At 39.8% G+C, this 26,380-nt stretch overlaps 1 protein-coding gene across 5 annotated transcripts in view; it reads left to right on the top strand.

Moving 5' to 3' along the window:
• Positions 1–26,380, top strand: part of MYO3B (myosin IIIB) — a 503,216-nt gene that overhangs the window by 190,115 nt on the left and 286,721 nt on the right. For all 5 annotated transcript variants that reach the window (XM_035304567.3, XM_035304566.3, XM_035304565.3 and 2 more), the window contains one exon: positions 15,073–15,228. In XM_035304567.3, coding sequence (XP_035160458.3) covers positions 15,073–15,228 — 156 coding nt within the window. The remainder of the gene's footprint in view (positions 1–15,072; positions 15,229–26,380) is intronic.

Raw genomic sequence — 26,380 nt, 5'->3', positions numbered from 1 at the left:
AATAAAACAAATTCTCTGTATGCTAATGTTCTAACTGAAATCATAAGGAAATTTATTATGAAAACAGGACTTGGTGGCATTCTGTTATTAGAGTATTCATCATATGGTTATGGAAGGCTAGTAATTTATGATCCTTGCTAGCAAAGCCAGATCAATACAGAGATAAATGTCCTCAGCACAAGAGAACTGATATCATCCACATGATAACTGACCACTGTGGCATACATTCATTCATTCACTGCACTATCTGATGTAAGTAGCAGGAAGGATAATATGTCTATGATTTATTATTAATGCATATTAGTATGAAATTCATGAACCAACTAACCTGTTACCTGTCCTTGGCAACATAGTATACAGATGTCTACCTCCAGTAATCGGATCCCACAGAAAGAATCAAACAACCTGTTTAATGCTAGGCATTGCCTATTGAATTAGAAGAGATCCATGAAGTGCCTGAGCTAGTGTTACTCCCTCTCTTCTTTTCTCTTCTCTTCCCTTTCTCCTTGTCATGGGTTCTGCTTCCTTCCCACCCCCCCCCCACCCCCACACAGAACACAGTGGCCTGTCCTAGAGCAGAGATGGGTGCGTAAATGGTCCTAAAAGAGCCTTTTATGTCACTGATTTGCTGCCATGAGTATATTTTGTGACAGCCATTCTACATCACCTATCTATGCATGTCAGTGCATTACAGTGGCTTAAAACTCGGGACATACCGTAATATCAAGGCAGGGAAGCAGCCTGTCCCCTGGGGGAAGAGAATGGAGAAAATGAGAAAGAAAAACAGAAAGGTAACCATTTAGAAATCCCACGTGTAGAGTTCGTTCCCTAACAATAGGAGTCAAAACTCTTCCAAACTGTCTCCCCCTCCCTTTTCTTTCTCAACCTCTTGGGAACATGTGTTGGTTGCCTGCAACGTCTGTGCTTTACTTTGCAAGGGTTAATTAGATGGCCTATTATTCAGCAAATTAAAGGCTTGGTTGCCTGAGAGTTCCTTTCAGAAAGGATTAGGGTCTCTGATGAGGCTTTGATGTAATAGATGGAGCTGTTCTGTTCCATCATGTTAATGGAGGAGTTTTAAGGACTCCCCAGGCTCTCTTTGGCAGTCTGTGTCTTTATTCATTCCCTTGCCTAAAAAAGAAAAATATTTTATCCTGCAAAAGTTTAATGCTTGAACAAGGCACTAGATTGACATCCTGGAGGTGGGGTGGAGGGGTGGAGGGTAAAGTGTTCATTTCTTGTCTAAAATCACACAGAAGCAGCACTTCCTGGCTTCCTTGGGTGGCCACTTCCTCTGCAAAAACCATCTCTAAAAAAGCAGCAGAAGCAGTAATTTGGGCCTTGTGGTTCATTGTCCTTGGAATCTTTTTTGCTAAGAAGTTGGGCAGGAGAGATGGCATGTGACAGGCATGGTGGTGGTTTGTGTCCTCAGGAACGTAAACCAAGACAGCCAATAGCTGTGCAAAATCCTATCTTGGATAAAACATGCACAACTACATGTTATCTGACAAGATTTTTTTCCAGACTTTTTAGTGTGGTTAAGTTGTTATGAAAATCTGGCTTAGTTCATGTTCTCCAATTTGATGTTCACATAATTGGCAATCAGCCAGAGAAGTGTTTAGTCAATTTTAGTCTTTACCAAAAGAATACACATTAAGGGAAGGGTACAAAATGTGGGTGGACACAATGCCAGTAAGACTACTGCAGCACTAGGTCATTATCCTGCCTCTTTAACTAATCTCCTAGCCCCACAGTATATTACGGCCAGACATTTCAGCTGGAATAATTATTGTCATCATTTAGGGAGCAAATTGGCTGCACTTTTGTTCCCATCTCCCCCTTGTGTGATGCTCCAGTCTTATTCCTGTCCTTCTCCAGCTCACATTGTTGGGATTGAATCGCTCCCTCCTTTGAGTTACTTTTGATTCATGGGCAATTTTCAGCAATCTTCTTTTCATTTTTCGCAATGAATAGCACATGGTAGCTTGGCATTCACCTTTTCTTTCCTTAATCGATGCCAGCATCCAGACATTCAACACGTCAGGAAGCAAGAGGCCTGACCCTATAAAAATTCACCAAGTTGCTGCTAGGTTTAGACATGAATTAAGACAGAGAGCTCCTTGTCTCTTTGTATTGGCCACCCAGGGAGATATTTTTTTTTTTAGTAGATAATATGAGGCATCAGTTGGGATTGAAGAATGTCCTAAGAAGCAGCCCTATGAAACCCATAGCCATGTTTACTAGAGAGTGATAATATTCATTACATTGCATGGAGCCATTTCTTTCTTCTTCTTTCTTTTTCTTTTCTTTCCTTTTTTTTTTTTTTGAGACAGAATTTTGCTCATTTTGCCCAAGCTGGAGTGAGTGCAATGGCATGATCTCGGCTTACTGCAACCTCCACCTCCTGGGTTCAAGTAATTCTCCTGCCTCAGCCTCCCGAGTAGCTAGTATTACAGGCACTCACCACCACACCTGGTTAATTTTGTATTTTTAGTAGAGATGGGGTTTCATCATGTTCGCCAGGCTGGTCACGAACTCCTGACCTCAGATGATCTGCCCGCCTCAGCCTCTGAAAGTGCTGGGATTGCAAGCATGAGCCACCACGCCTGGCTGCATGGAGCCATTTCTATGAAAACCCTGGAAAGCTGCATTTTTAGTCTTGTTACCTGTCATTATGTCATAGTTCTCCAAATTGCTGGTCTGTTTTATTTATTTATTTTTATTTAAAAAAATGTTTGAAGACAAGGTCTCACTCTATGGCCCAGGCTGGAGTGCAGTGGTACGGTCATGGCTTACTGCAGCCTCAACCTCCTGGGCTCAAGCAGTCCTCCCACCTCAGTCTCCCGAGTGACTGGGGTAATAGCTGTGCACTGCCATGCCCCCCTAACTTAAAAAATATATTTTTGGTAGAAACGGGGTCTCCCTGTGTTGCTCAGACTTGTCTCTAACTCCTGGGCTCAAGCAATACTGGCTTAACCTCCCAAAATGCTGGGATCACAGAAAGGTGTGAGACACTGCACCCGGCCTCGTCTGTTTTTATATCATGGATTTTAAGAAATATAGAACAGATTATATTTTATCGTTCACATTGTCTGATATAAATCCCAGAGCCCAATCTGTGGACACCTCTAACAAAGTATTTTATTTGGCATTCTAATTCCTATCTTTCTTCCCTAATTTCCCCTTTGCTTCATTGTTCTCTTTGTCTCATAATTTTTTTATCTTGTCTTATCACATATACTTTTATTTATTTAAGCACCTATTATAAGATATCTTAAATTATTTCTGGAACAAGATGAAATATTTTTAAATTTGCATATATTGGTAGGAATGGAAAATGATGTTATGATTTTGGAAGACAGCCTGGTAGTTCCTCAAAAAGATAAACATAAAGTTACCATATGATCCAGCAACCCAGGGGAAATGAAAACGTGTCCACATAAAAACTTGTAGCTGGGTGTGGTGGTTCACATCTGTAATCCCAGCACTTTGGGAGGCCGAGGCAGGTGGATCAGGTCAGGAGTTTGAGACCAGCCTAGCCAACATGGTGAAACCCCATCTCTACTAAAATACAAAAAATTAGCTGGGTGTAGTGGCACACACCTGTAGTCCCAGCTACTTGGGAGGCTGGGGCAGGGAATTGCTTGAACCAGGGCGTCAGAGGTTGTAGTGAGCTGAGATTATGCCACCGCACTCCAGTCTGGGAACGGAGCAAAGCTCTGTCTCAAAAAAAAAAAAAAAAAAAAAAAAAAGCTTATACAGAAATATTTGTAGTAGCAATAATTCATAATAGTTTAAAAGTGGAAACAACCTAAGTGTCTGTCAACTGATAGATGGATAAACAAAATGTGGTATATCCATATAATGGAACATTAACAATAAAAATGAATGTAATATTAATATATACAATGATATGAATGAACCTTGAAAACATGCAAAATGAAAGAAGCTAGTTACACAAGACCATACATATTATATGAAATGTCCAGATTAGGCAAATCTATAGAGACAGAAAGTAGATTTGTGGTTGCCTGGGACTGAGAAGTTTGAAGGAGTATAGGGTGTGAATGCTAATGGATATAGGGTTTCTTTTTGGGGTGATGAAAATGTTCTAAAATTGATTGTGGTAAGGGTTGCACAACTGTTCAAATAATACAAATCTTTGAGGGCCGGGCATGGTGGCTCACACCTGTAATCCCAGCACTTTGGGAGAGCAAGGCAGGCAGATCACAAGGTCAGGAGTTTGAGACCAGCCTGGCCAACATAGTGAAACCCCATCTTTACTAAAAATACAAAAATTAACTGGGCATTGTGGTAGGCGCCTGTAATCCCAGCTACTTGGGAGGCTGAGGCAAGAGGATTGCTTGAACCTGGGAGGTGGAGGTTGCAGTGAGCCAAAATCGCACAACTGCACTCCTGCCCAGGCGACAGTGCAAGCCTCCATCTCAAAAAAACAAACAAAAAAAACTTTAAATTATATATTTTTAATGGATGAACTGTATAGGATGTGAATTATATCTCATTAAAGTTATTATAAGAATTATTGGCAATAATTAGTAGTAAATTTTATTGAGTAGTTTTTGCTGATTTTCTTACATTTAAAATTTTTACTTAATGCCAGATATACACATTATAGTTGCACCTGCTCATTTTCAGCTGAATCTACAGACTTGTTTGGGATTGTGAGTCTCTAAGAATAGGGACAGCCTTCTCTATAGTATGAAAATTCTCTCTGAATTACTGAGTTTATACATTTGATCTACTAGAAAAAGGCCGTAATTGTTCAGGAACGAGTTCTAAGCCTGTGCGCATAAAAGCCATCAGTTCTATTTTCACTTCTCCTTGTCTTTGCATACCCTATCTCCTCTGCCCTTGTCATCTTATTCCACCTGGTAATGAAAAAGAGTGGTCAGAAAAGTAAAAGAATAACTAAGAGATGTAGCATCACTTCAGGCAGTGAAAGAGAATGTTTCAAGAAACCAGGGTAATAGTGGTCATTAGTGACCTCTTGAACAGACAGGTTGAATGCAGTCACTAAAAAGGGAGCACAGAATTGGTAACCTAAAGTCCTTTAGGGTCCTTTGAGAGAGGTTTTAGTTGGGTAGTGAATAGAAAAGATTTTTATGTTCATAAAGATTTAGCTACAGGCCCATCTATAAATTTAATTTGCCTAAGATTCCATTGGTGACCTCTTCTCTTTTCTTTCAACACTCTTGACTTGTCTTCAAGTTCCAGGGCTACAGTCATCATTTTTCCCTTTCCGCTTCCTTAATTCAGACTGTATTCTTCCTAAATGAACCCACTCCCTCCTTCTATTCTACTCTCTAATGTGGTGCCAGGTTATTTTCTGAAGCAAAGATAGAATTGTGTTATATCCATGCTCATGAACCTCAGTTTAATGTGGCTAAGAAAGACCTTCTAGGTTCTGAAAGTGTTCCAGCCAGATTCTCACCTCTGTCTCTGTTATAACTGCATCATTCTGTTCTACTCATATCCCTAGATGAGCCCTGCACTTTATACCAATGAACTTCCTCAAAGGGCTACTGTATCCTCCACTTGGAATGGCTCTTCCCTGCATTTTCTGTCAATATCCCTTTTGTTTTTTAAGACCCAATGATAATCTCTCATGTGAAACTCTTGCTCCTACTTAGAATTATTTACTTCACCTGAGCTATTCTAGTGCTTATACTTTTCAGTTTTAAATTATTATTATTTATGTCCATGTCTATTCTTCTTCTTTCTAAATCCCATGAAAGTGAATGTCCCATTCCAGGCATCCTTCCCCCAAGCATTTGCTGTAGTACCATTCACATTAAATATCTAGTAAGTTTTTGAATGATTCAATGAAATCAGTCTGAACCGATTCTCTAAATCTTTCCTATGTGTAAGTTTGGTATTACCCCAGAAGCTGATAAGTTTCTTGTGGAGGAATATAATATCTTTTGTTTGATTTGTACTCTCTTAGCCCCAACCGCAGTCCTGGTATAGTTTTGAGCATGTAATGATCATGCAGTATGGGATGAATTGTTCATTTCTTTTAGAGGATGGCTGGGTACTATCTATTCCTTCTCCTTGTAGGGAGAAGAATGCATACAAATAAGAATTGTGGTTTTAATTCAGGGAAGGGTGGCAAGTAGAACCATGGGAAGAAATACAATTCATGTGTCCCTGGGCATTTGAGCCTGGACTAAGAAGCAGACCATGACTGTTTGTCAAAATGGAAATTGATTTTTGAATCGAAGAAATGAGCGAGACATTAAAAAAAATAAGATTTCCCAAAAGCGTGAACTTGAAAATGCCACAGTTCTTTGCTTTTGCTGAATTGTCAGACCCAGAAATTCTCTTCCCCTCAGAACTTTGAAAGTTCTGATCAGGACCTCTACTATCAAACAGAAATTTGTCCTCAGTGGTAGGAATCACACTGAGAGAAAGTAGCTAACTAATGGGTGCAGCATTATTCAAATCTAACTCAAATTGCACATTAACATTTCCTTGTTGCTATGGTTTGAAAGTGTCTCCTCCAAAATTCAGGTGCTGCCATTGTGATAGTATTAAGAGGTGGGTTCTTTAAGAGGTGATTAGGTCATGAGAGCCTCTCCATGGTGAAAGGGATTAAGTACCCTTATAAACAGGCTTGAAGGGGAGAGAGTTAGTCTCTTCTTGCCTTTTGGCTTTCCACTATGTGAAGACAGCATTTCTCCCCTCTGAAGGAACCATCTTGGGAGTAGAGAGCAGCCCTCACCAGACAACTGAACCTGCTGGAAACTTGATCTTGGAATTCTCGGGCTCCAGAACTGTGAGAAAATAAATTTCTGTTCTTTATAAATTACCCAGTCTCAGATCATTTGATACAGCAGTGCAAAATGGAGTAGGACACTTATGTAGCACTCATACTGCTAATTATTAACAGGTGTAGGTGTACCGTGCTGTCTTCCTCCAACTGGACTGACTGACTGTATACCCAGGAACTAGTACAGTGTCTGGCCCAGGGAGCTGGCATTTATCAAGTGCTCACTATGTACCAAACACTATAGATGAACTCCCTTCACCATAACCTTTCTGACCATTTTAGGCTTTGATCTCCCAGGGATCACACCTTTTCCAGTCCTTTGAACTAAAGGGTGGCATCTGAACATAGACTAACAATCTGATAAGCTAGTTGCTGGGGCTGTGTGATGAAGTAATGGCTCGTGTTTATCAGTGCCCTGACTGTATCACATGGCTGGAGTTGCCTCCAGACAGATCTGGTTAATTGCAAGGTGCTTTTTATAAAGACTCAACCAAAGAAGAAAGAAAAGAAAGCAAGCAGGAGTAGAAGGTGATGACTTGGGGCCACCAGTTACAATCCTTACAACTGCCTTAGTTCTAGAACACAAAATTGACATCTTCTTGGCTGCCGCCAAGTCCAGCAGAGGGCATCCTTACCCCCATTCTTTGTCAAATGCCATGTGACACTGAAAGCATAGCTTAAACACAAGAAGGAGGTGCCAATAACAAGAACAAAACAGCCATCATAGTCAGTGTGCCTTCAGTTGGCTTTTTCTTGGACATAGCCCTCTTTACCTTGAACCTCTGCCCCATCTTGACCTGTCTCTTGGCTCTGGCCTGGTTCCACTTGGCCCTTCTAACTTCATCTCCTTTGTTTAGCACGTTTACATCTCTCTCCTTTTCTTCCTCAGACTGATTCTGCCTGTTGTCCACGGTATAGTCTCCTTTGCTCTGTTCCTCCTCACTGTGGCGCTCTACTTGTCCCCAGACAAGCAGGGCTGGAGGATCTAGAATTTTTGTTACCTCATCTCCTTCGCTAAGAACATAGTTAGTTTGGGCTTTTCTAACTATTTCATGTTGACCAAGGGATTAGAGAGAGAGGGTAAAGAGGTTTCTGGTTGACAGGTTTCACTCAGGCTGCAACCCTAGGGCATTACAGGGTTACACATTGCAGCTCTCTGCCTTAGTGGGGGTCTCTGATCTGGCTTTGTTTTTGCACAGGGACTCTCTCCAGCCACACTGGTGCACGTTCCTTAACTCTGGAGGTAGATTCTGTTTCATCAGAGATTTGACGTTATGGCTTTAAACCACCCTATATATTTTTTTTATGTGACCTTCTTCACTTTCTTTGAGTCTTCTCTGGGTGAGAAGAGTAGATGTTCTTTATCCCCAAGTTTCCTGCCCAGTCTCAGCCTTCAGGAAACGCAGTGTTCTTCCCTTTCCATTTCCATCCTAGATTTACTTGAGCTCACTCTGGACCTTCGGTACTGACAGCTTTGTCTAAAGATCAGGCTGACTTGCTTATCTTCCAAACCTTGCCCTGGGATCTCTGGCAAGACCTGTTCCCATTACTTACTTCAAAGGGAGACTCAGCTTCCTGTTCTAAAACTCTCCATCCTACCTTCTCAGGGCTTTTTTTCTTTTAGCAAATACTGACTGTTCTCCTTTTGATTGATAACCATAGATCTGCCTCACTGAGTGACGTACTCCCAGTTCTCATTTACCTGTTTCAAGGGAGGACCCCACTTCCCAACCCCAAGTGTGAAGCTAGGATGCAATTTCAGTTCTCACCAGTGAGATTTTCAAATAACATCAAATGTGATATGCGGACTTCAGGAAAACTGAAATGCAGTGAAATATTCCACCAAACAGGGAGGTGATGTTTCACAGAAATACCATATACAACATCAGGTGTCTCATTCTGCCTTCTTTTGAAGCATTAGTCATTTTGGGAAAATGCCTGTTTGTCATAGTCTTGTCTTCCCGAATGGAAATTTTCTTCCAAGACAGAGTACTGTGGGCTCTGATATTTAACCTATAATTAGTGTATCCTCTGGAGGATTTTCTCCCCTTGATGTAGAGGCCTCTTTGTCAGTCAGCCTTCTGTTTGATGATGATAGCAACCACAGGGCAGTAGAGTGTGAATCACAGGGCAGGGAAATGCTTTCTCAGATCCAAAATGTTTAGATCTTCTGTAGCAACGGGAACATGTAACAATCCAAGTAGCAAGCCTGCAAAAAATAGCAGGAAATATAAAAGACAGAGTATTTATAAAGAAATGAGGAGAGACATAAATTCTGAGTTTTGATTTAGTTTTGCCCCAATGTATGGAATAAAATTGCTCACCCTCATGCTTTTCTTACTAGTATTTTTAGTTTTTGCCTTTTCAGCTGCTCTGTATCAAGTGTTTTATTCATTGGTAAACAACAGTCGGAGGCTCTTGACAAATAGCTCCCCCTTGCAGGCATCTGGTTTTTGGTTGAAATGGCAATTTACAGGACAGAGAAGCTGTGTCATATAGCATTATTGTATGAGAGCAGAGAGCGCACAGGCATCACCAGCTCCAGAGCCCGCCCTTGCTTCTTGCTAAGAAATGTCTCCTTTTTGCCTGTTTTTGGCAGAAGCCAGACTGGGAGATTGCTGCAAATGGCTGCAACAACCTGTGTTTAATGTGGTGACACTAATAGATTCTGAGAATTAATCTTCAGCCAAGAAAGCATGATGGAAGGTACTAGAATTTCAAATTAGGTAGCGAATTGATTTCCTTCAAGGCTGTAATTTGCTTTTTCTTCTGGTGGACTTTCCTGTCATATTCAAGCCACCCACTATGGCCTTATTTCTAGAGTCTCTTGTATATATCTCACGGTATACATAAATTGGTATTCTGTTGTTTCGTTTTGTCTCTTAGCACAGAGAAAGCATATCTAAATCCAGATTTTAAAAAAAGATTTAAAAATCCAGGAATGAATGAAAGAATTACTTATGATTTGGGGGAAAAGTAGTGTATCTAAATCTAGTTCTTGTTACTTCTTTCCTAGATTAAAAAACTCTGGAAGGAGCTGAGCTTAGGAAAATGTCTCCCCAGTTTGAAACATTGTCTTTTGCAGAAGCAATAGCCCAACAGAGTGTCTCAGATGTGACAATAATTAAGGGTTATTAGAGCCTCCCCTCAGTCCACTGAGTTGAGGACACTGCTATCCATTCTAAAATCATGCTACTAATTGCTTACAACAGAGCTTCCAAGGATATCATTTGTGAGGCTGACTCACACACAAAAAGGTCTCTGGGTCAAGTAAGTTTGGAAACGTGGACTCAAACAGAATTAAACCTTTTTTTTTTTTTTTTTAACCCTAGTACTTGTAAGAACCTTTAATAGGCTTGTGTGCATTATGATACTCCAAACTTACTTGGTTTAGAGAATCACCAATGTTTTCCAAATTCTTTTGACTAGGAAACTAGTTTCTTTTTTTGATGGAATGCTTTATGTGTCTAGGGCTTCCCCTAATTCACCTAACATTGGCTGGCCCCCAACCCCATACAGAGTTTAACATTTTATGCATCCTTTTGTAAAAACTGCTCAGTCCCTGGCTGGGAGAAGATATTCTTCATTTGGAATTTGCAATTCCTGGTTTAAAAAGCTATACCTGAAATGAATAAGTATATTAGAACTTCTTTAGTTTTGTTTGTTCTCCAAATCAGGTTAAAGGAGTTCTGTCTTGCTTTATAAAAGGACATGGAGGCTATCAGGAGTTTTAAGAATCCCAGCTGTCAGTTTCATCTTCATCCTCTAAACCTCTGCTGACCAGGGATAGAAATGACAAGCCAACAAACTTAAACAGTAGTTTTGGGCACAGCCTACACAGTCTTAAGCAATATCAATTATCCCCTAGTTAAAGTTGGTAAAGGGACTAAAGGCATAATTGTTCTTAGGCGCTCAAGAGAAGCAGCTTAAGAGGTGAATGAAGGTCAGTGTTCTGGTGGTGTCCTGAGTTGCCGGCTTTACAGCTTGCCTGGTCTTGCTTCTTGCATTGCCAGTCTGGTTCTCCAATCTTAAAATGACTTCTGCCTTTGCTCCCCCAGTTTAGTTTAGTTCAATTTAGTTCCAAAACTTTCCCCAAGACTTACCTAGCTCAATTCTTACCAGCTCCAGGAAGTCTTCCCTGCCTAGTTCTTCCCTCTGGCCCTGAAGAATTGTTTTGTAGATTGTACCTTTGCCACTTTTAGCAAAACGGAGCAGAGTAGGACGAGTCCTCCTGTGGGAGTTAAGGAAATGACCTCATCACTGTGAGGACTTGGTCTCAGTCTCTTCACCTCTTAAAAGAGGGGTTAGAATCGAAAATCTCAGTCCCTGTGGCTCTGAAACCCTATGCTTTTGTGTTACTATTTCTTATCCTAAAGATACAAGAAAACATATAACTTTTGCTGTTTCATGTGTTTCTCTTGTCCTTCCATCTTTCCAATTAGATTGTAGATCCTTGAGGAAAAGGGTCATGGTTTCTAATTTATGTACTTTGGCTAATTCTGGTGCTGTGTAATAAATGTTTGCTGAGTAAATGATACGATCCTACACCCTGATATCTAGTAACGCAGGACTTCCAGCCCTGTCTGCACTTAAAGAATAACTTTTCTCTTTTAATCTGTAAAATAATAATTCCATTTCAGACTGGCTCTTTGCTTCATATGAGAAAAAATATATAGAGGAGTATTTTAAAATAAAGCTAGGCCCTCAAGTTCTTCATGCCCTTCCCCTAAAAATCCTCCAGTGCAATTGGAGAGTCACAACTCTGCTTAGCATTCTTTCCCTTTACAGTCAGTTTCAGTTTTGCTGCTCTTGTGGTATGATGGTGCATGGTCGACACACCTGACAGCTATAATTTAACTTGAGCATACCCGAGGATGGTCTGAGGATGGCAGTCGCACCTGAATATGTGTTTGGAGTTCAGAATACGGCCAACCCAGAGGTCAATTCCTTATCGATAGGGAACATCTGAGCTCTGGGCCCTTCCTGTGGAACATCATCGTACGGGGGAGTGAGACTCTTTGTTCTGGGTTAAATGAAGGTTGCCAGGTGAAGGTTGTTAGGAGGAAGGCGTGAAGTGAAAATGCTTTTCGCATGCAGTGGCGGTTCTTCTGTCCAGCACACGGCCACTGGATCATCCCTGTTTGTAAGTTTCTCCTGATAAAACCCTGTGTCTCATTCGTTGGCTCTGGGTCTCTCCTTTGGCCTCCTGAAACTGGTGCCATCCCTACTGAAGTTAATAGTGGTTTATTATGACAGACACTCAACCCACTTCAGTCTGTCTTACTTGGAGAGCTAACAAAGCCTTTTTGTTTTGAGACAGGGTCTCACTCTGTTGCCAGGCTGGAGTGTAGTGGTGTGGTCATTTCAGCTCACTGAAATTTTAAACTCCTGGGCTCAAGTGATCCTCCTGCCTCAGCCTTCCGAGTACCTGGGACTACAGGTGTGCTCTGCTAATTTTTAAATTCTTTTTTAGTAGAGACAAGGTCTCACTATGTTGCTCAGGCTTGCCTTGAACTCCTGGGCTCAAGTGATTCTCCTACCTTGGCCTCCTAAAGTGTTGGGATTACAGGCGTGAGCCACAATGCCTGGCCAACAGGGCCTCTTGATCATTGCTTCCAGAAAGTAGAATGCCCACTATCATCACTTTTTTTTAATCTTCAAGAAATAACAGATTTACTTGTTAGTTTCTTCTTTGTCTAATTCTCTGACTTCGTTATTCACTCATTTCTTTGATTCCTCCATAATCTAGAGAGGAACCCTCTCCAGCATATCAAACAATCTTGCAACCTTGTTGGAAGCCTTCCTTCTCCAGTGGATGCTAACATTGTGAAACAAGCTATACCACCTTTAACTGCATCCTTAGACTCTAGCAGAAACATATTTTCATAAGGCTGGATGGAGTATGGGTTTCCCAGTCTTTCTCAATCCCTGTTCAAGGAGCTTTACTTACCGAAGTATCCAAAGGACCTTGTTTTCAGGCCTCACCTGGAACACTGCCCTGAGGTACCTATCTTAAGGGGGAAGGTAGAGGCAGCTCCAGCCCATTTTCCCCTTCACATGCTGTGAATTTTTTATTAATTGCCTTCTCCCACCTTCAGCCTCTGCTCCTGAGTTTACTAATTTGAAGTGTTGCCACTAGCCAACAGGCTATTGAGGGTGCCCTGGTCCTTTTGTTCATTCTTTCTTTTCAATGAGCATCTACTAGATGATGATTCAATATTTAAAATTGTATATTTTAATATTCAGATGATGATTCAATAATTAAAACAGGAAAAAAAAAGTTGGGAAGGGTTGGGGATGGGTGAGATGAATATTATGTGAGGAAACAAATTTCTCTCCCCATGTTTGGGAAATACTTCAATACTGATATACCTATTTTGTGATGAGAAACCGACATAATGTGACTTATTAAAAATCACTGGGCAGGCTCAGCTTCAGATCCAGCAGTTCCTACCAATTTCTCTGAGGTGCATCTTCAGTAGGAACTCTCAGAGGACATAAGGACTATTTCTCTTAGGAGTTTTTATACACTCTTCCTAATGCTAGGAGGACTGGACCATACACCTATATTTCTGACAGTATCTTGGGTTCCTTCTTTTTTCAGGAAACATGATTATTAGCATGTTTACATAATATCAGACCATATTAGCTTTGATAGTTACATATAGAGGTGAATATACAAGGAATCAAGAGAAGATTGCTGATATAAAGACATGAACACAGTCTTTTTAAAGTATATGCACTGATTCTTTATTTTTCACAGAAAAATAATAGATTATACAAAAGGCCCTGAACCTACAAAAGTCAAATGATGTATTTCTTCTCATGGCAAGACGGAGGTGGTATTTATGGTCCTGCAAGCCGCAGAATGGAGATAATTTAGGTTCTGTTGGCTTTTCTAGCTGAAAGCTTCAGTTCCGATAGACAGGGAATCCCCTGAATCAATTCTAAAACAGACTGACTGGGAAATTTGCCGAATATCTTTTCAGGACTAGAAGGTAGGGGATATGAAAGTGTTTTGACCGGAAAATTGCAAAGGCTAAAGCTTTTTTGTAAGTCTAACGGTCGTGGATTGTTTCAAGAACTCTGCTTAAATGTTTTGAAATCATGTTCAAGGTGAGGCTGAACTTTTTTACCATTCGTCAGTGAATTTCGTTAAAAAAAATGCTGTATTTCAGATGATGCTGGCATGCCACTGTTAAGAAAACTAAAGACGTTTATTTCATGGAGTGGGCAGAATGGCATCCATTTATCCTAAGCCTCCGATGTGGACTGATAGCTTAAAAGGGTGGATGTTAAAATTTCTTCCTCTATCCAAGGGCAGCTACGCAGACTAGAAATGTGATGGCAGTTGGAGGGGTATTCATCAGATTCAACTTTGCTAGAAATTTCCCTGTATCGAAATCATCTTGAATAACACAGAAGGTGCAGCAAACTGTGCTAAATCATTGTTTGCTTTGAAAAGGATTTTGGATCTGAAACAGAAAGTAGTTAAACCGGTGTGGTTTTAACCAATTAACTACAGAAGAATTTAAATGCAACCCAATTTTTGCCATTTTGAATGGACTTTTTGTTCCTTGTTTGTATAAGTCTATCCAAATTCATCTGAATTATATCGTAGTCACTTCCTGTTCTGTGGTTTTTCTGGTTCTTCAGAAGACATTAGAAATCAAGCTGCCAAACTTTCTCTGTGAATGTTTCTTTATGATTAGTTTCTTTCCTTATAAACTCCTAAATGCATTTCCCCACCACTATACAAGGGGCTTTTTGTATATTAGGATTTAATAGAAGTGATAGTATTTAATTCTACATATTTCTGAAAGAAAGTATATATACGAATCAACTTGACTCCACTGAAAATATTTTTCTGTAATGAAAATGCAGATAGAATATTGAGCAGTCTATTTTCAGTGTTGAAATTCAAATTAGAGGTTTAAAAAGATACAATTGATGGCATTAAAAAAATACAACCTCACAAATAGGTGTCAACACAAAAAATTTTAAATTTAACAATTTAAAAATTGATGGTAAAAATTCAAATTGATGGTAGAAATTGTGTTTTCAACTTTGCTTAAAACAAACTAAGATTTCCGATGTTTTAATTAATTCAACTAATAGAGAACTACTATTTTTCTATTTTCTGGCACATATTAATAAAGAAAGAGCTGTTTGATCAGGTTTTATAAATGAGTTTTTACCTTCTCTCTCTCTCTTCCATATTCATAGGGGAACAGGGTGTCTAAGATTGTACTTTGGATTGTTTGTTGATTTTTTGCGAACAGGTGTCTTATTAAGGATTTTGAAAGGCGACCTTCTGTCACACATCTCCTTGACCACCCATTTATTAAAGGAGTACATGGAAAGGTTTTGTTTCTGCAAAAACAGCTGGCCAAGGTTCTCCAAGACCAGAAGCACCTAAATCCTGTTGCGAAAACCAGGTACCATACTCTCTTTATTCTTTCTCCCTGTGGTTGTTTATAAATATGTCATGTCATGTGTTTTGATTTGCCCAGCATTATTACTGGTAATTATCACATGCCTGCATTTTTAAGAGTTTTATTTACATGACATTAAGTACTCCATGCCCAGTGGATGAGAGCAGGAGAGCTTTGGAAACAAACTGCCCATTTGTGTTCTTCCGGCCAATTTCTCTCAAGTGGCTGAAATCTTACTCTGCCCTGGGGTTCAGTTAGCTCTAGTTAAAAATCAACAGATATATGGATTTACATTTAATAGAAATTTGGACTTCTTTTTTACCAGTAAAGGTAACTGTATAAAAGCAACCATGGCTGAGATTGTGTGAAACACCCTTACTTGGCCACTGTAGACTGAAGAGCAGTAATGTAGGCTGTTTCTCTAATGTGCTCTGAGACCATTTTCTCTTTAGTTTAAAACTCCTTAGAGTCAGTTTTGTATTTTTAATTAATGTTTTTCAGGTATTGCTTATGCTAGCTAAAGCAACTGTGATTCCTACCCTACCTCATCCTCTTTTGTTTTAGAAGGTAGATTTTTTTTTTTTAATGTTTATTTTCAGGGGCAAGTGCTTTAAACAGTATTCCCTGGTGAATCTCTAAGAAATAGATCTTTGATTTCTGTCCAGAGGGTGGCAGAATTTCTCTTTAAAAAAAAATTAAATGCAAATAAACCTGCTTCCTATGCTCACCAATTATTTGGTTTTACGAAACCATCCAGGATGTAGATAAGCTCCAGTTCGTTATTATTAAAAGAACATTCAAAGTACTGGAGGTGAAGAAAATGAGGTATCATAAGTTACAAGTTCTGGAAATAATCATGTATTCTGCAGAGAATTGTTTGCTAATCAAAAAGCCAAATATTGCATCAGAACTCTTGGAGCTGGAGGTATAGTTTCAAGGTGACTATATTTTCTGATTTTTCTCTACCACCACCAGGTTCGCTTTTGGATAGCTCAGGACCGATTTTTTTTCCTACTTGTTTGCTTTTTCCACTGCCATTTCTGTTTCTATGGCCTCCCTACAGGGTAGAGAAATGCAGCTAAGTTCTTGTGATGTTGAATCTTTTTGAAGCAGTAGGAACCTCTGTTTAAGCTGTATGAAGCTGAAATCTCTTTTCTCCCTCGTTTTGGTTCCTGTACACCAGCCACCACCCCTACCACCCACCTACACACACACACACACACACGCGCGCGCGTGCGCCACCACCACCACCAAAAATGAAGATAAAATAAAAGAAAAAACAAACCCAATATTTAAAGGCTGTGAGTCAAATCCAACATCTCCTCTTTATCTTCCTGTTTTGGGATTTGCCACAGAATGATTTCTGAGACTTCATTTGCCAAGTTATCTGGATTTTCACATTTGCCTGACTTTGCCTGTCCAGATCTATGCTTTCTCTCTATCTCTTTTTAAAGAAACCCAAACCTTTCTTCTTTTACCATAGAAAATTGTAACAGCAGCCTCTCTTATCCCCTTTCTCTAATTTCTCTTTATCTTTGTTAACTCCTTTGATGTCAGAAGCCTCATGTGGTGGCAAAGGCTTCTCACAGGGTCCTTGAAATCTTAGTTTCCCTCAGTGGTTTGTGTTTCTTTGAACTATCATTAAAAAAATACAACCTCACAAATAGGTATCAGCACTTTTAAACAGTCACTTCCTTAGGATGTAGGAAAATTTATTCCAAAGGAAACACAATGCATGTAATTGACACTTAACCTGCCACCTATCTTGTACTATTACTTCCTCTTAGCAACTGGCGAGGAGCTGGCTACAAAGATGTTTCCAGCCCACCAGGAAAAACTCTCAAATATCATTCCATGATGATAAATCAATATATTTAAAGTTGTGAGTTTCTAAGTTAAAGTAGAAAAAAAACAGAAAAATTGAGGTGACTGTACAGATGAGTGAGGCCAAATGACCCACTCATCATTTTTCTACACAGTTATGGCCACCTGGCAGGCAGTGCAATGTAGTAGTTAAAACCACTGGCGTGGCAGGGTGTGGTGGCTCATACCTGTAATCTCAGCACTTTGAGAGGCTGAGGTGGGAGGATCACTTGATTCCAGGAGTTTGGGACCAGACTGGGTACTATAGCAAGACCTCATCTCCACTAAAAAATTAAATAATAAAAAGTAAAAGAAAAATTACCCGTGCATGGTGGCACATGTCTGTAGTCCCAGGAGGCTGATGTGAGAGAATCACTTAAGCCAGAAGTTCGAGGCTGCAGTGAACTGTGATTGCACCACTGCACTCTAGCCTGGGCAACAGAGTGACACCCTGTCTCGAAAAGAAAAGAAAAAAGTCCATAGGCTCTGCCAGGTTTTCATCTCAGGCCAGCCACTCCCTGGATAAGTTTTTAACCTTCCTGTTCCAAAATTTCTTCTATAAAATTGGGAACATTTTGAGGGTTAAGCGAGTCAATACATGTAAAATGCTTAGAATAGTGCACCCTCCATAAACGTTTGTAGTAGTGGTATATATGGTCTATTTAATTCTGAGTCTTTCATTTCTTTTTAACACTACCTCTTTCCCATAATCTGTACAAATTCATCTTTTTACTTACTGTAAAAGATCATGAAAATAAACACTACTGAGGTACTGAATGTTAAAAGTATCCATTTTATCTCTTATTCAATATCTAATTTATTCATTCAAGAGGCACTTATGTATGTGTATGTGTCAGGTCCTATGCTGAACAGAGGGACTACAAAGGCAAATCAGATGCAGTTTCTGATAAAGAGCTAATAGTCTGGTTTGTGATACAGACAAGAATCAGGTGTGAACAGCTCAACATGAAAAGTACCTAGATAAAGGAATGCCTGGGATACCCGAGAGCACCTGGGATAGACACCTAAGTCAATCTGGGGTTGGAATGGTGGTGGAAGATGCCCTGGAGCTGCTGGGAAGATGATCCTTGAACTGTCCTGAAGAACAAATAGAAGATAGTCAAGGAAAGGGAGTGATTTGGGGTGGAGGGGAAAGAACAAGCAAAGGGCAAGGCAGAAGGGCTGGAAAGAGTGGGGGAATCTGGTGAACAATTGGCTGGAGCTTGGCATGGGGTAGGTGGGAGGGAGAGACAGACAGACAGGAGCCATGTCATAATGAATTTGTTTCTTAGGTGCTAGGGAGCCATTGAAGAATTCCAGAAAGTTGTTCTGGTTGCAGTATGGAGAATGGAATGGAGCAGGGCAAGGCTGCAGCCAGGGAGCAGTTAGTAATTACAGATGGCAGAAGATATTAAAATAATAGTATTGTCAGGACTTAGTGATAGATTGAGAGAGATTAGGGAAATAAAGAAGTGTGTTGGGGCCTACCCAAACTGGGCTGCCTCCCTGGCCTGGTTCACACTGCAGTCACATAGAAACTGCAAGACACTTCTTTACAGTTAATCAAATGCATTGCCAAGTACTTCCGGATATTACACAAAGCTTCCAGCTTTCCACCCAAAGGAGAGTTCTTCAATGGTCTAAGCAGTCCTGGACCCTCCAGCTGGAGCAGCTCTTTTGGATTTGAGAGCTGATACAGAATATTGAAACTTACAACCTGCAGGGAAAACTTTCTTACTATACCTGCAAAGGTAAGGAATGTTCTGTCCACTTTAGTACTTTCCCCAGGGGAGAGAGAAGTTGGTAGTTTCAGGGGGGCTGCAGGGAAGAATGCAAGTTCTTAAAGGATGGGGAACACTTGGAGAGGTGAAGGGCAAGGTTGCACAGAGAGGGAGACATTGAAGACAGAAGAGAGAGGAAGCAATGGAGGAAGCAAGAGGGAGTGTATCAAGGGCCTAAGAGGAAGGTTGACCTTAGAAGGAGAGAAACTAAGCTGGGAGAGACAAAGAAAGGTTGGACAAAAGTATTCATAAAACTTAAGTGAGGAGAGGAGGTATTGTGAAGAAATTCATGTTGAATGATCTTTATCTTTCAAAAAAAAATTTAGCAAGGTGTCAAAGTTGAGAGTGGATTGTGGACTCCAGGGAAGTGTGAAATCTTTGAGATAGTTACTATGAGGAATATGGTAAAGGGTCAATTAAAGACAGACATATGATTACTTAATAGCACAGAAAACTCAGGTGGAACATACTGAATAGCATCCTATTGTAGTGAAGCTTATCAGTGTTTTAAGATAATGCATGTAGAGCATTTGCAACAGCATTTGGCCCTAGAAACTCTCAGAAAATGTACCATCACCGCTGCTGCCTTTCTCATCGGTCATCTTGATTAACTCTTAGCAGCAAGGAATTAGGATTAGGGAAAGCAGACACTATGGTCTTCTTCAGGCTGGAGACTGGCTTCAGTGGACATGATGAGTGGGCAATGAAGCAAGGGAATGGAGGTTAGTAGAAGAGTGTCCTTGGGATCTTTGGGGGTAGGGAAGAAAGGGACACCAGAGTGGCTTATTGACTTTGAAGCTGATCTAGTCTGGGGACTGGCTATTATAATGAAGATGAAAAGCAGATTAATTGAGGGGATGTTGAGAAAAGGGATTGTAGAACTGAGATCCTGGGAACTGCTGAGAGATAATTAGGAACTAGGGATAGCTGAGCTTGTGGACAACTTCAGTGAAATAGAAATAAACATTTTTTTAAGTGTTGACAGGTTGAGGAACTCTTAGATCAGAATGTGGGAAGTGTTAACAAAGTCATTAGTAGGACATGGACAAATGTCCCCTACTTGCAACAAAGACTACAATCAGGGGAAGGGGTAGAAAGGTAAATTAGGGATCACATGCCAAAAAGGATGACATAAGAGTGTGAGGTGAACTTTTAAAAAGGGAGAGATTGGTCAGAGAGAACAATGGTTGGGAAAAGACAGAGGGGAGCAGGGACAATACAATTTCCCAACTCCATCACAGGGAGGGGATGGAAGGTAGTGCTGAGGCAAGCATGTTATAGGGAAGGGTCCATCTCAGTAATGGTGCATATGTAAGAGTATTCAAGAGCAAGGCTAAGAATCATGGAGAGCTTGTTCACATGGAGCAGAAGCTGTGCTGTGCATGGAGGGCTTGAGTATGGTAGGCCCCTGTCTCACCTCTCTTGGGTCTAACCATTCAGGCTTTCCGGAAAGCCAGGATATGATTCATCTCCATTTCACTATATATATGCTACAGATACAGATATGGGACAGTAGAGGCACCTGAGGAGAAGTGACATTGTAATATTTGAGATTTGATAGATACCATTACCTGATGCTGGTTATAGTGTAGGTATGACACCATTGGAATTTAAGTTTTTCCAGTAAACTATAATTTTGTCAAGGCATGTATTTAATTTAGGTACAATAGAGCAGTTATGAATCCAAGTCTTACTCTTTTAAAGGCGGTTAAGAAGCCCTAAAACCATGTGAACAGTGGGTTCAGGGTACATTGTTACTTAATCTGTCGGGGTGTTTTTAAACTATTTGGTCATTTCTTTTATATCAGCACCTATTTCCTTGATCTTCAAAAAGACTTCTTCCCCAACCTGTTTTACAAATTCCTGAATTCATTAGTATCATCTGGTGTGTCATTTCACGGTTAAAGTTCAGAGAAGTAGATTGAAAAAATGCTTTTTATTACTTTACAAGGGTTGCTGGGAGAAGAAGAAAACCACTGTCTGGAATGTGAGTGAAGGCAGGGGAAGGACTTGGTTGTTTCTGCCACAAACACGAACTCAACCGTGAACCTTAGTAAAATTACAACATCCAGCATGCCGTGCCCTGCAGGTGGCTTGGTACTAGCTGAAACCACAGATGTTAAACCCTAAATGCCAATGGTCTGTTCTAAGTATTACTTGGTAGAAGAATTAAGTTGCTGAGGTTTTTTATTTTTTTCTGCTCTGTTTAATGGATTGTAATTCTGCCCTTGCAATTTGCCTGAGGCTGATTAAAACAATGACTTCAGCTTTTCTGATTTCAACCTGCAGCACTGACCTTTAAAAACAGATTTCTCACTATTTAACTGCCAGCTTTCCCCAGTAATCCTTGCTCACTCTCTCCCTCTTCTACCTTCAAATGTATGCATGCATGGACACACACACACACTCTCACACACCCCATATTATATACACTAATGGGTTCTTGGGTTCTTCTGTAAATGAAGTAACTCCAGTAAGATTATAAAGTGCTGAAGAAGCTTGACACACAGGAGGTTAAGGATCCTCCTGTCTTCCTGATAGAAGAAATAAATCTACACCTTGCTATAATTAGTATCTGCTAGCTATCTATACCTATATCTATCTACAAATGAATGAATAAGTTAATTAATATTAATCTTATGCTGGTGCTACTGTTTCTTGCTGCTTAGAGAAGTTGGGTGTATCAAATACTCTTTAATATGATTAATGATAAGATGCTGATTTATTGGGATTCTGGCCAAAACTGTGCTTAGATGAAAAACGGGCAGATACTATAATAATTTCCACCCAAATAATTCTCCTATTTTTAAATCTATGCATTGTAATGTTTGATAGATATAGCCTTAAGTTCAGCGTCAAGATACAGTTCATGAAACTAGAGGTATCCAGCTGCTATTTCTGTCCATATTTGACTCGCAGTAGAATAACACCACTCCTCAATGGGCTGCTGTAGTTTTTCTCATTCTAGGCCCATGATGATATAGTTATAGTAAAATAAAAGTTTCTCTTTCATTGGCTCTGTTCTCAAAAGGTATATTGAATGGAAATAAAGATTTGGAAGAAATATTCAACATCACTGACTTTAGCAACAGTACTGTATTCTCAGTTTTGAGTAATGTTTTCCTTCTTATATGGAATCCATTGAATGCAGTGATAAGGGAGTGAGTTCTCTCTATGGCCATGCAGGCTTTTGTCCTAGATTCTTGAAGACTGGTTTTTTTGTTTGTTTGAGACGGAGTCTCACTCTGTTGCCAAGCTGGAGTGCAGTGCCGCAATCTCGGCTCACTGCAACCTCTGCCTCCTGGGTTTAAGCAATTCTCTGCCTCAGCCTCCCAAGTAGCTGGGATTACAGGCACATGCCACCACACCTGGCTAATTTTTTATATTTTTAGTAGAGACGGGGTTCTTGAACTCCTGACCTTGTGATCCACCTGCCTCGGCCTCCCAAAGTGCTGGGATTACAGGCATGAGCCACCATGCCTGGCAAGGACTGGCATCTTTGAGCTTGGAACTTTTTCCTATTCTCTCTCTCTCTCTCTCTCTCTCTGTGTCTCTATTCTCAACAAATTTTGTTTCCTTTTCCCTCTGGAATCTGGTGACAGTGTTAGTCATTCTCCACTTCTTATAGTTCCACTCTTGGGTGGAGGAGAGGGGTCTTATCTTTAGTGTGGAGGAGCAGAGCCAGAGGTGACCTTCACAATGCTACTGACACAGGGTGACTGTCTAAGAAGTGAGGAAGTATTTCTCAGTGCTGAGATTAACCTCTCGCTAGTGTATTGCTTATTGTTATTATTAGGCTGAACTGATAAGCTAAAAGAATTTGTTTCCTTCTCATGTTTGAGTTATGATTTAGAGCACCTTCTTTTATTACTTGTTTTTCATCATAGTTGGAGAGTGAAGGGAAGAACGTATCCTGTCTCACCTACATGAAGTTCTTGCAGCCCCATTTGTATCTATATGGAAGTCTCCACTTCCACAGGTATAATTGACAGACAGAAAGAGGCTAATTGATTAAGGAGCCACTTTTGGGCAAAATATGTTTGTCAATATAGTTCATAGGACTAGCATCTCTAACAAGGAAGCTATCAGGTGCAGTGATGGGATATTACAGAGCATTCACACAGAAATGGTTTTAACCATAATGCAGATACAGAGATTAAACTAGAGTGAAAGAAGCAGCAGCAGTTTAGGAATTTATTTCATGAGAATAATTCCTCTAGTATTTGAACCAGTTTGGTGCCCTCTAAAGCTCCTTTCCAACCCATTGGCCGGGCCAAAGATTTCAACAAAGACCCCCATCCTCTACCTCATCTATGCTCACTATTGTTTTAGGGAAACTCCCAGCCTCTACCTGTGGCTCTGTCTTTCCCATTCTTCAGATTCTATTCTTACGCCGCACCCATTTCCCTGGACTTGACAGTACAGACTTGCCCTCATTCCCACCCTACTTGATCCATGGACTCAGGTACCGGTTTCCCCTTTACCTGATCCCTGGAACCTAGGGCAGGCCTGCTCTCGATAACCTGCCCCTCCACTGCCATATCAAAGCCAAACTCCTGGAACCAGTCCAAGCCAAGACTTTCCCTCTAAGCTCCAACTCACAAACTGTCTGAGAAGTCAGCCTTGGCAGCCAACATACTTACAGACTCATAAAAACAAGTAGGAAATCTAGGAAAAGCAATATCAACATTACTGGAATTTGAAAACATCTTCTGAGTTTTATTTTACTAAAACTACAATGCCTTACCACATACTCTTGATTTAATAGGATGTTTTTGGCTATTTATCCATTCATTTATCTAAGTCTGCATTCCTCAGACCTTTTGGAATACTCAATCCAAGTAGCTTTTAGTTAGAGATCTGTAATTTTGACACTAAATGAGGAATTCATCAGCAAAAATTGATAATAGATGCAATTCTCAAGTAGGGCACTAGATGGAGCATATGAATTTAAAGGAAATTAAGATCTATAGTTGCTAATGACACAAATCACTTAACTCAGTAAAACTGAAAAAATTAAACCAAATTTATTTTTATTAACTTCAACTAAAAATAAGGAAATATAAAACAATATAACACTTTTTATAAGCTTATGCAAAGTCTAGGATGTTTTTAAAGGAGACTACAAATTGAGATAAATAATGTTTTTTTTCTTCAATAGAATCTCCAAACCCCATAGCCAGAGGAGGAAAGCTAAGCAGGCAGCAGTTTCCAAAGAACACTAGTTGGGGAAAGCAGAAATAGTGCTACACACATATGTATGTATATATATGTATTTTTTTCTGGTTGGGGACATGAAGTGGCCTTTGTCTGCTTAGTAGTAGAGATATCCTGCATCTACATCAACTTCTAGATAGCCTACTTCACTTTTAGGAGCAAATACTTCTAAAGAACTTGATTTCCTGGAAGCAAGGAAAGAGGCCACACATTGCTAATAATTGCAGTTAAAATTTTTAAAAAGTTATTTTTTGTTAATACAATATTATTGGGGAAGATTTTTTAAAATAAGTGATACTGCATTGTGCATATTCACACTGAAAATTAAAACTTTCTACTAGACTGCATCTATTTGTGAGACTGCAAGTAAGGTTTTATCAGTGCTTCCATTTTTAATTGGCTTATAAAAATGTCATCCAATGTGAAGCTCGGCATTCCTGTTTGCAGCTCAGACTGCCATTAAGTCCAGGTCAGGAGTTACTAAAGGGAAAAAGACCCTGGAAAACCCACCACTGGTTCAGTAGTGTTTTGAATTCTGACTTCCTTCTCTAATATACCTGTTACAATTTACTTCTAAGCATCTTGAGACAGCTGCTCCATGCATTCTGTCCAGGGTATTTAGTTGTCTTCAGTGAGGAGACAAGAGTGAAGAGTGCTTACTCCATCTTGACCAGAACCAGATCTGAGGCAATTTTTTAATTCTTGATTTTCTTTGTCACACGATGTGCAGAATAAACTCTGACTTAGCTTATTTTATGCAATTATAAGATATAAATATAGGAAGGAGATAACTAGCTGAATTTCATATGGTAATTTAATTATTTCATGAAAATGTGGTATGATATTTTTTGATGAACATCAAGCAAAATTATTCTTAGATTTTATGTGAAGGGAATTTTGGTCAGAAATATGTATCCTCCTGCTGTTTTATTTAGCAAAATGATTAGCTAGAGGCAGGCAGCAGCTCTGAGTTTTAGTAAAAATGTGTATTACAAACCAATTTGGTTTTTCTTTGCCATCACCAATATGTAAAGACAGAGAAATCATTCTGTTTAATAATTTTAAAGTGCTTAGGTTATAAATTTGATTTGATTAAATAAAAATTAAGCTTCATTGTACTTTGGACCTTTATATTAATTAGCAGCAAAACTGGTTCTAGAACTGGAGATAACTAATAGCACGCTTCAAATATCCCTTTTTCAAATCTATCAGTGATGGAGACTAAAAAGCAAGATTTACTTTAATAGGCTAGAAAGAGAAAAATCAGTTTTATTTGCCCATTTTAATTACCTTATAAACTCAAGACTCAATATGCAGAGCTGATAAGTGTGCTTCTTCCTTTTTACCTACTTTTGTGAAATGCACACCAAAGAGTAGGGTGTACATCAAGATTCCATGACTTCTAACTGGTACTTACCGTGAAACTTGCCGTCAACACCACCTTCTAGGGTCTAGCTAGATAGAACTGTATTGGTTGGTGACATCCTCATAAGTTATGATCATGATGGGCATAAAAGTGACAGAGAAGAACCAAGAAGTCATGCTTCTGTGCTAGTGAATTTACAGTATGTAGGAGGACAGTTTAGGTATGATTCTGTTTAGTCAATGATATTCGGAGTAATGTGTGTAGTTATGCAAATTGTTGATTCCGCCTTTTAACAAGGATGTAAGAATAGTAATTAGTCCATGTTTCAACTTTATTTCATTTCTTTATCCATGACTGTATGTGCTTTCACAGCAACCTTTGAGATAGACAGATCAGTTGTAAGTAATTCTATTTTTTTTTTTTTTTTGAGTCGGAGCGTTGCTCTTGTTGCCCAGGCTGGCTTGCAATGGTGCGATCTTGGCTCACCGCTACCTCTGCCTCCCAGGTTCAAGCAATTCGCCTGCCTCAGCCTCCTGAGTAGCTAGGAATACAGGCATGTGCCACCATACCTGGCTAATTTTGTATTTTTAGTGGAGACAGGCTTTCTCCATGTTGGTCAGGCCAGTCTCAAACTCTGAACCTCAGGTGATCCACCTACCTCAGGCTCCCAAAGTGCTGGGATTATAGGTGTGAGCCACTGTGCCCAGCCTAGTAATTCTATTTATAGATGAAGAAAAGTGACAGATTCTTAGCATTTTTATTGAAAGGTTAAAAAAGAAAACTGAGACACCGGTTGTTAAGGGATTTGCTGAGTATCTCATAGCACATTTCTCACAACTCTGAAACTAGGGCCCAGAGCTCTTCTAGCCAATGCTTTCCCCCTAAACCACATTGAGGAGTGATGAGTTTATGAAATGAATAATGGAAA

Source organism: Callithrix jacchus, chromosome 6 (assembly GCF_049354715.1).
Source record: "Callithrix jacchus isolate 240 chromosome 6, calJac240_pri, whole genome shotgun sequence".
NCBI classification, from domain to species: Eukaryota; Metazoa; Chordata; class Mammalia; order Primates; family Cebidae; genus Callithrix; species Callithrix jacchus.
The sequence above is the reverse complement of the archived record's forward strand: the minus strand, read 5'-3'. Positions and strand labels throughout refer to the sequence as shown.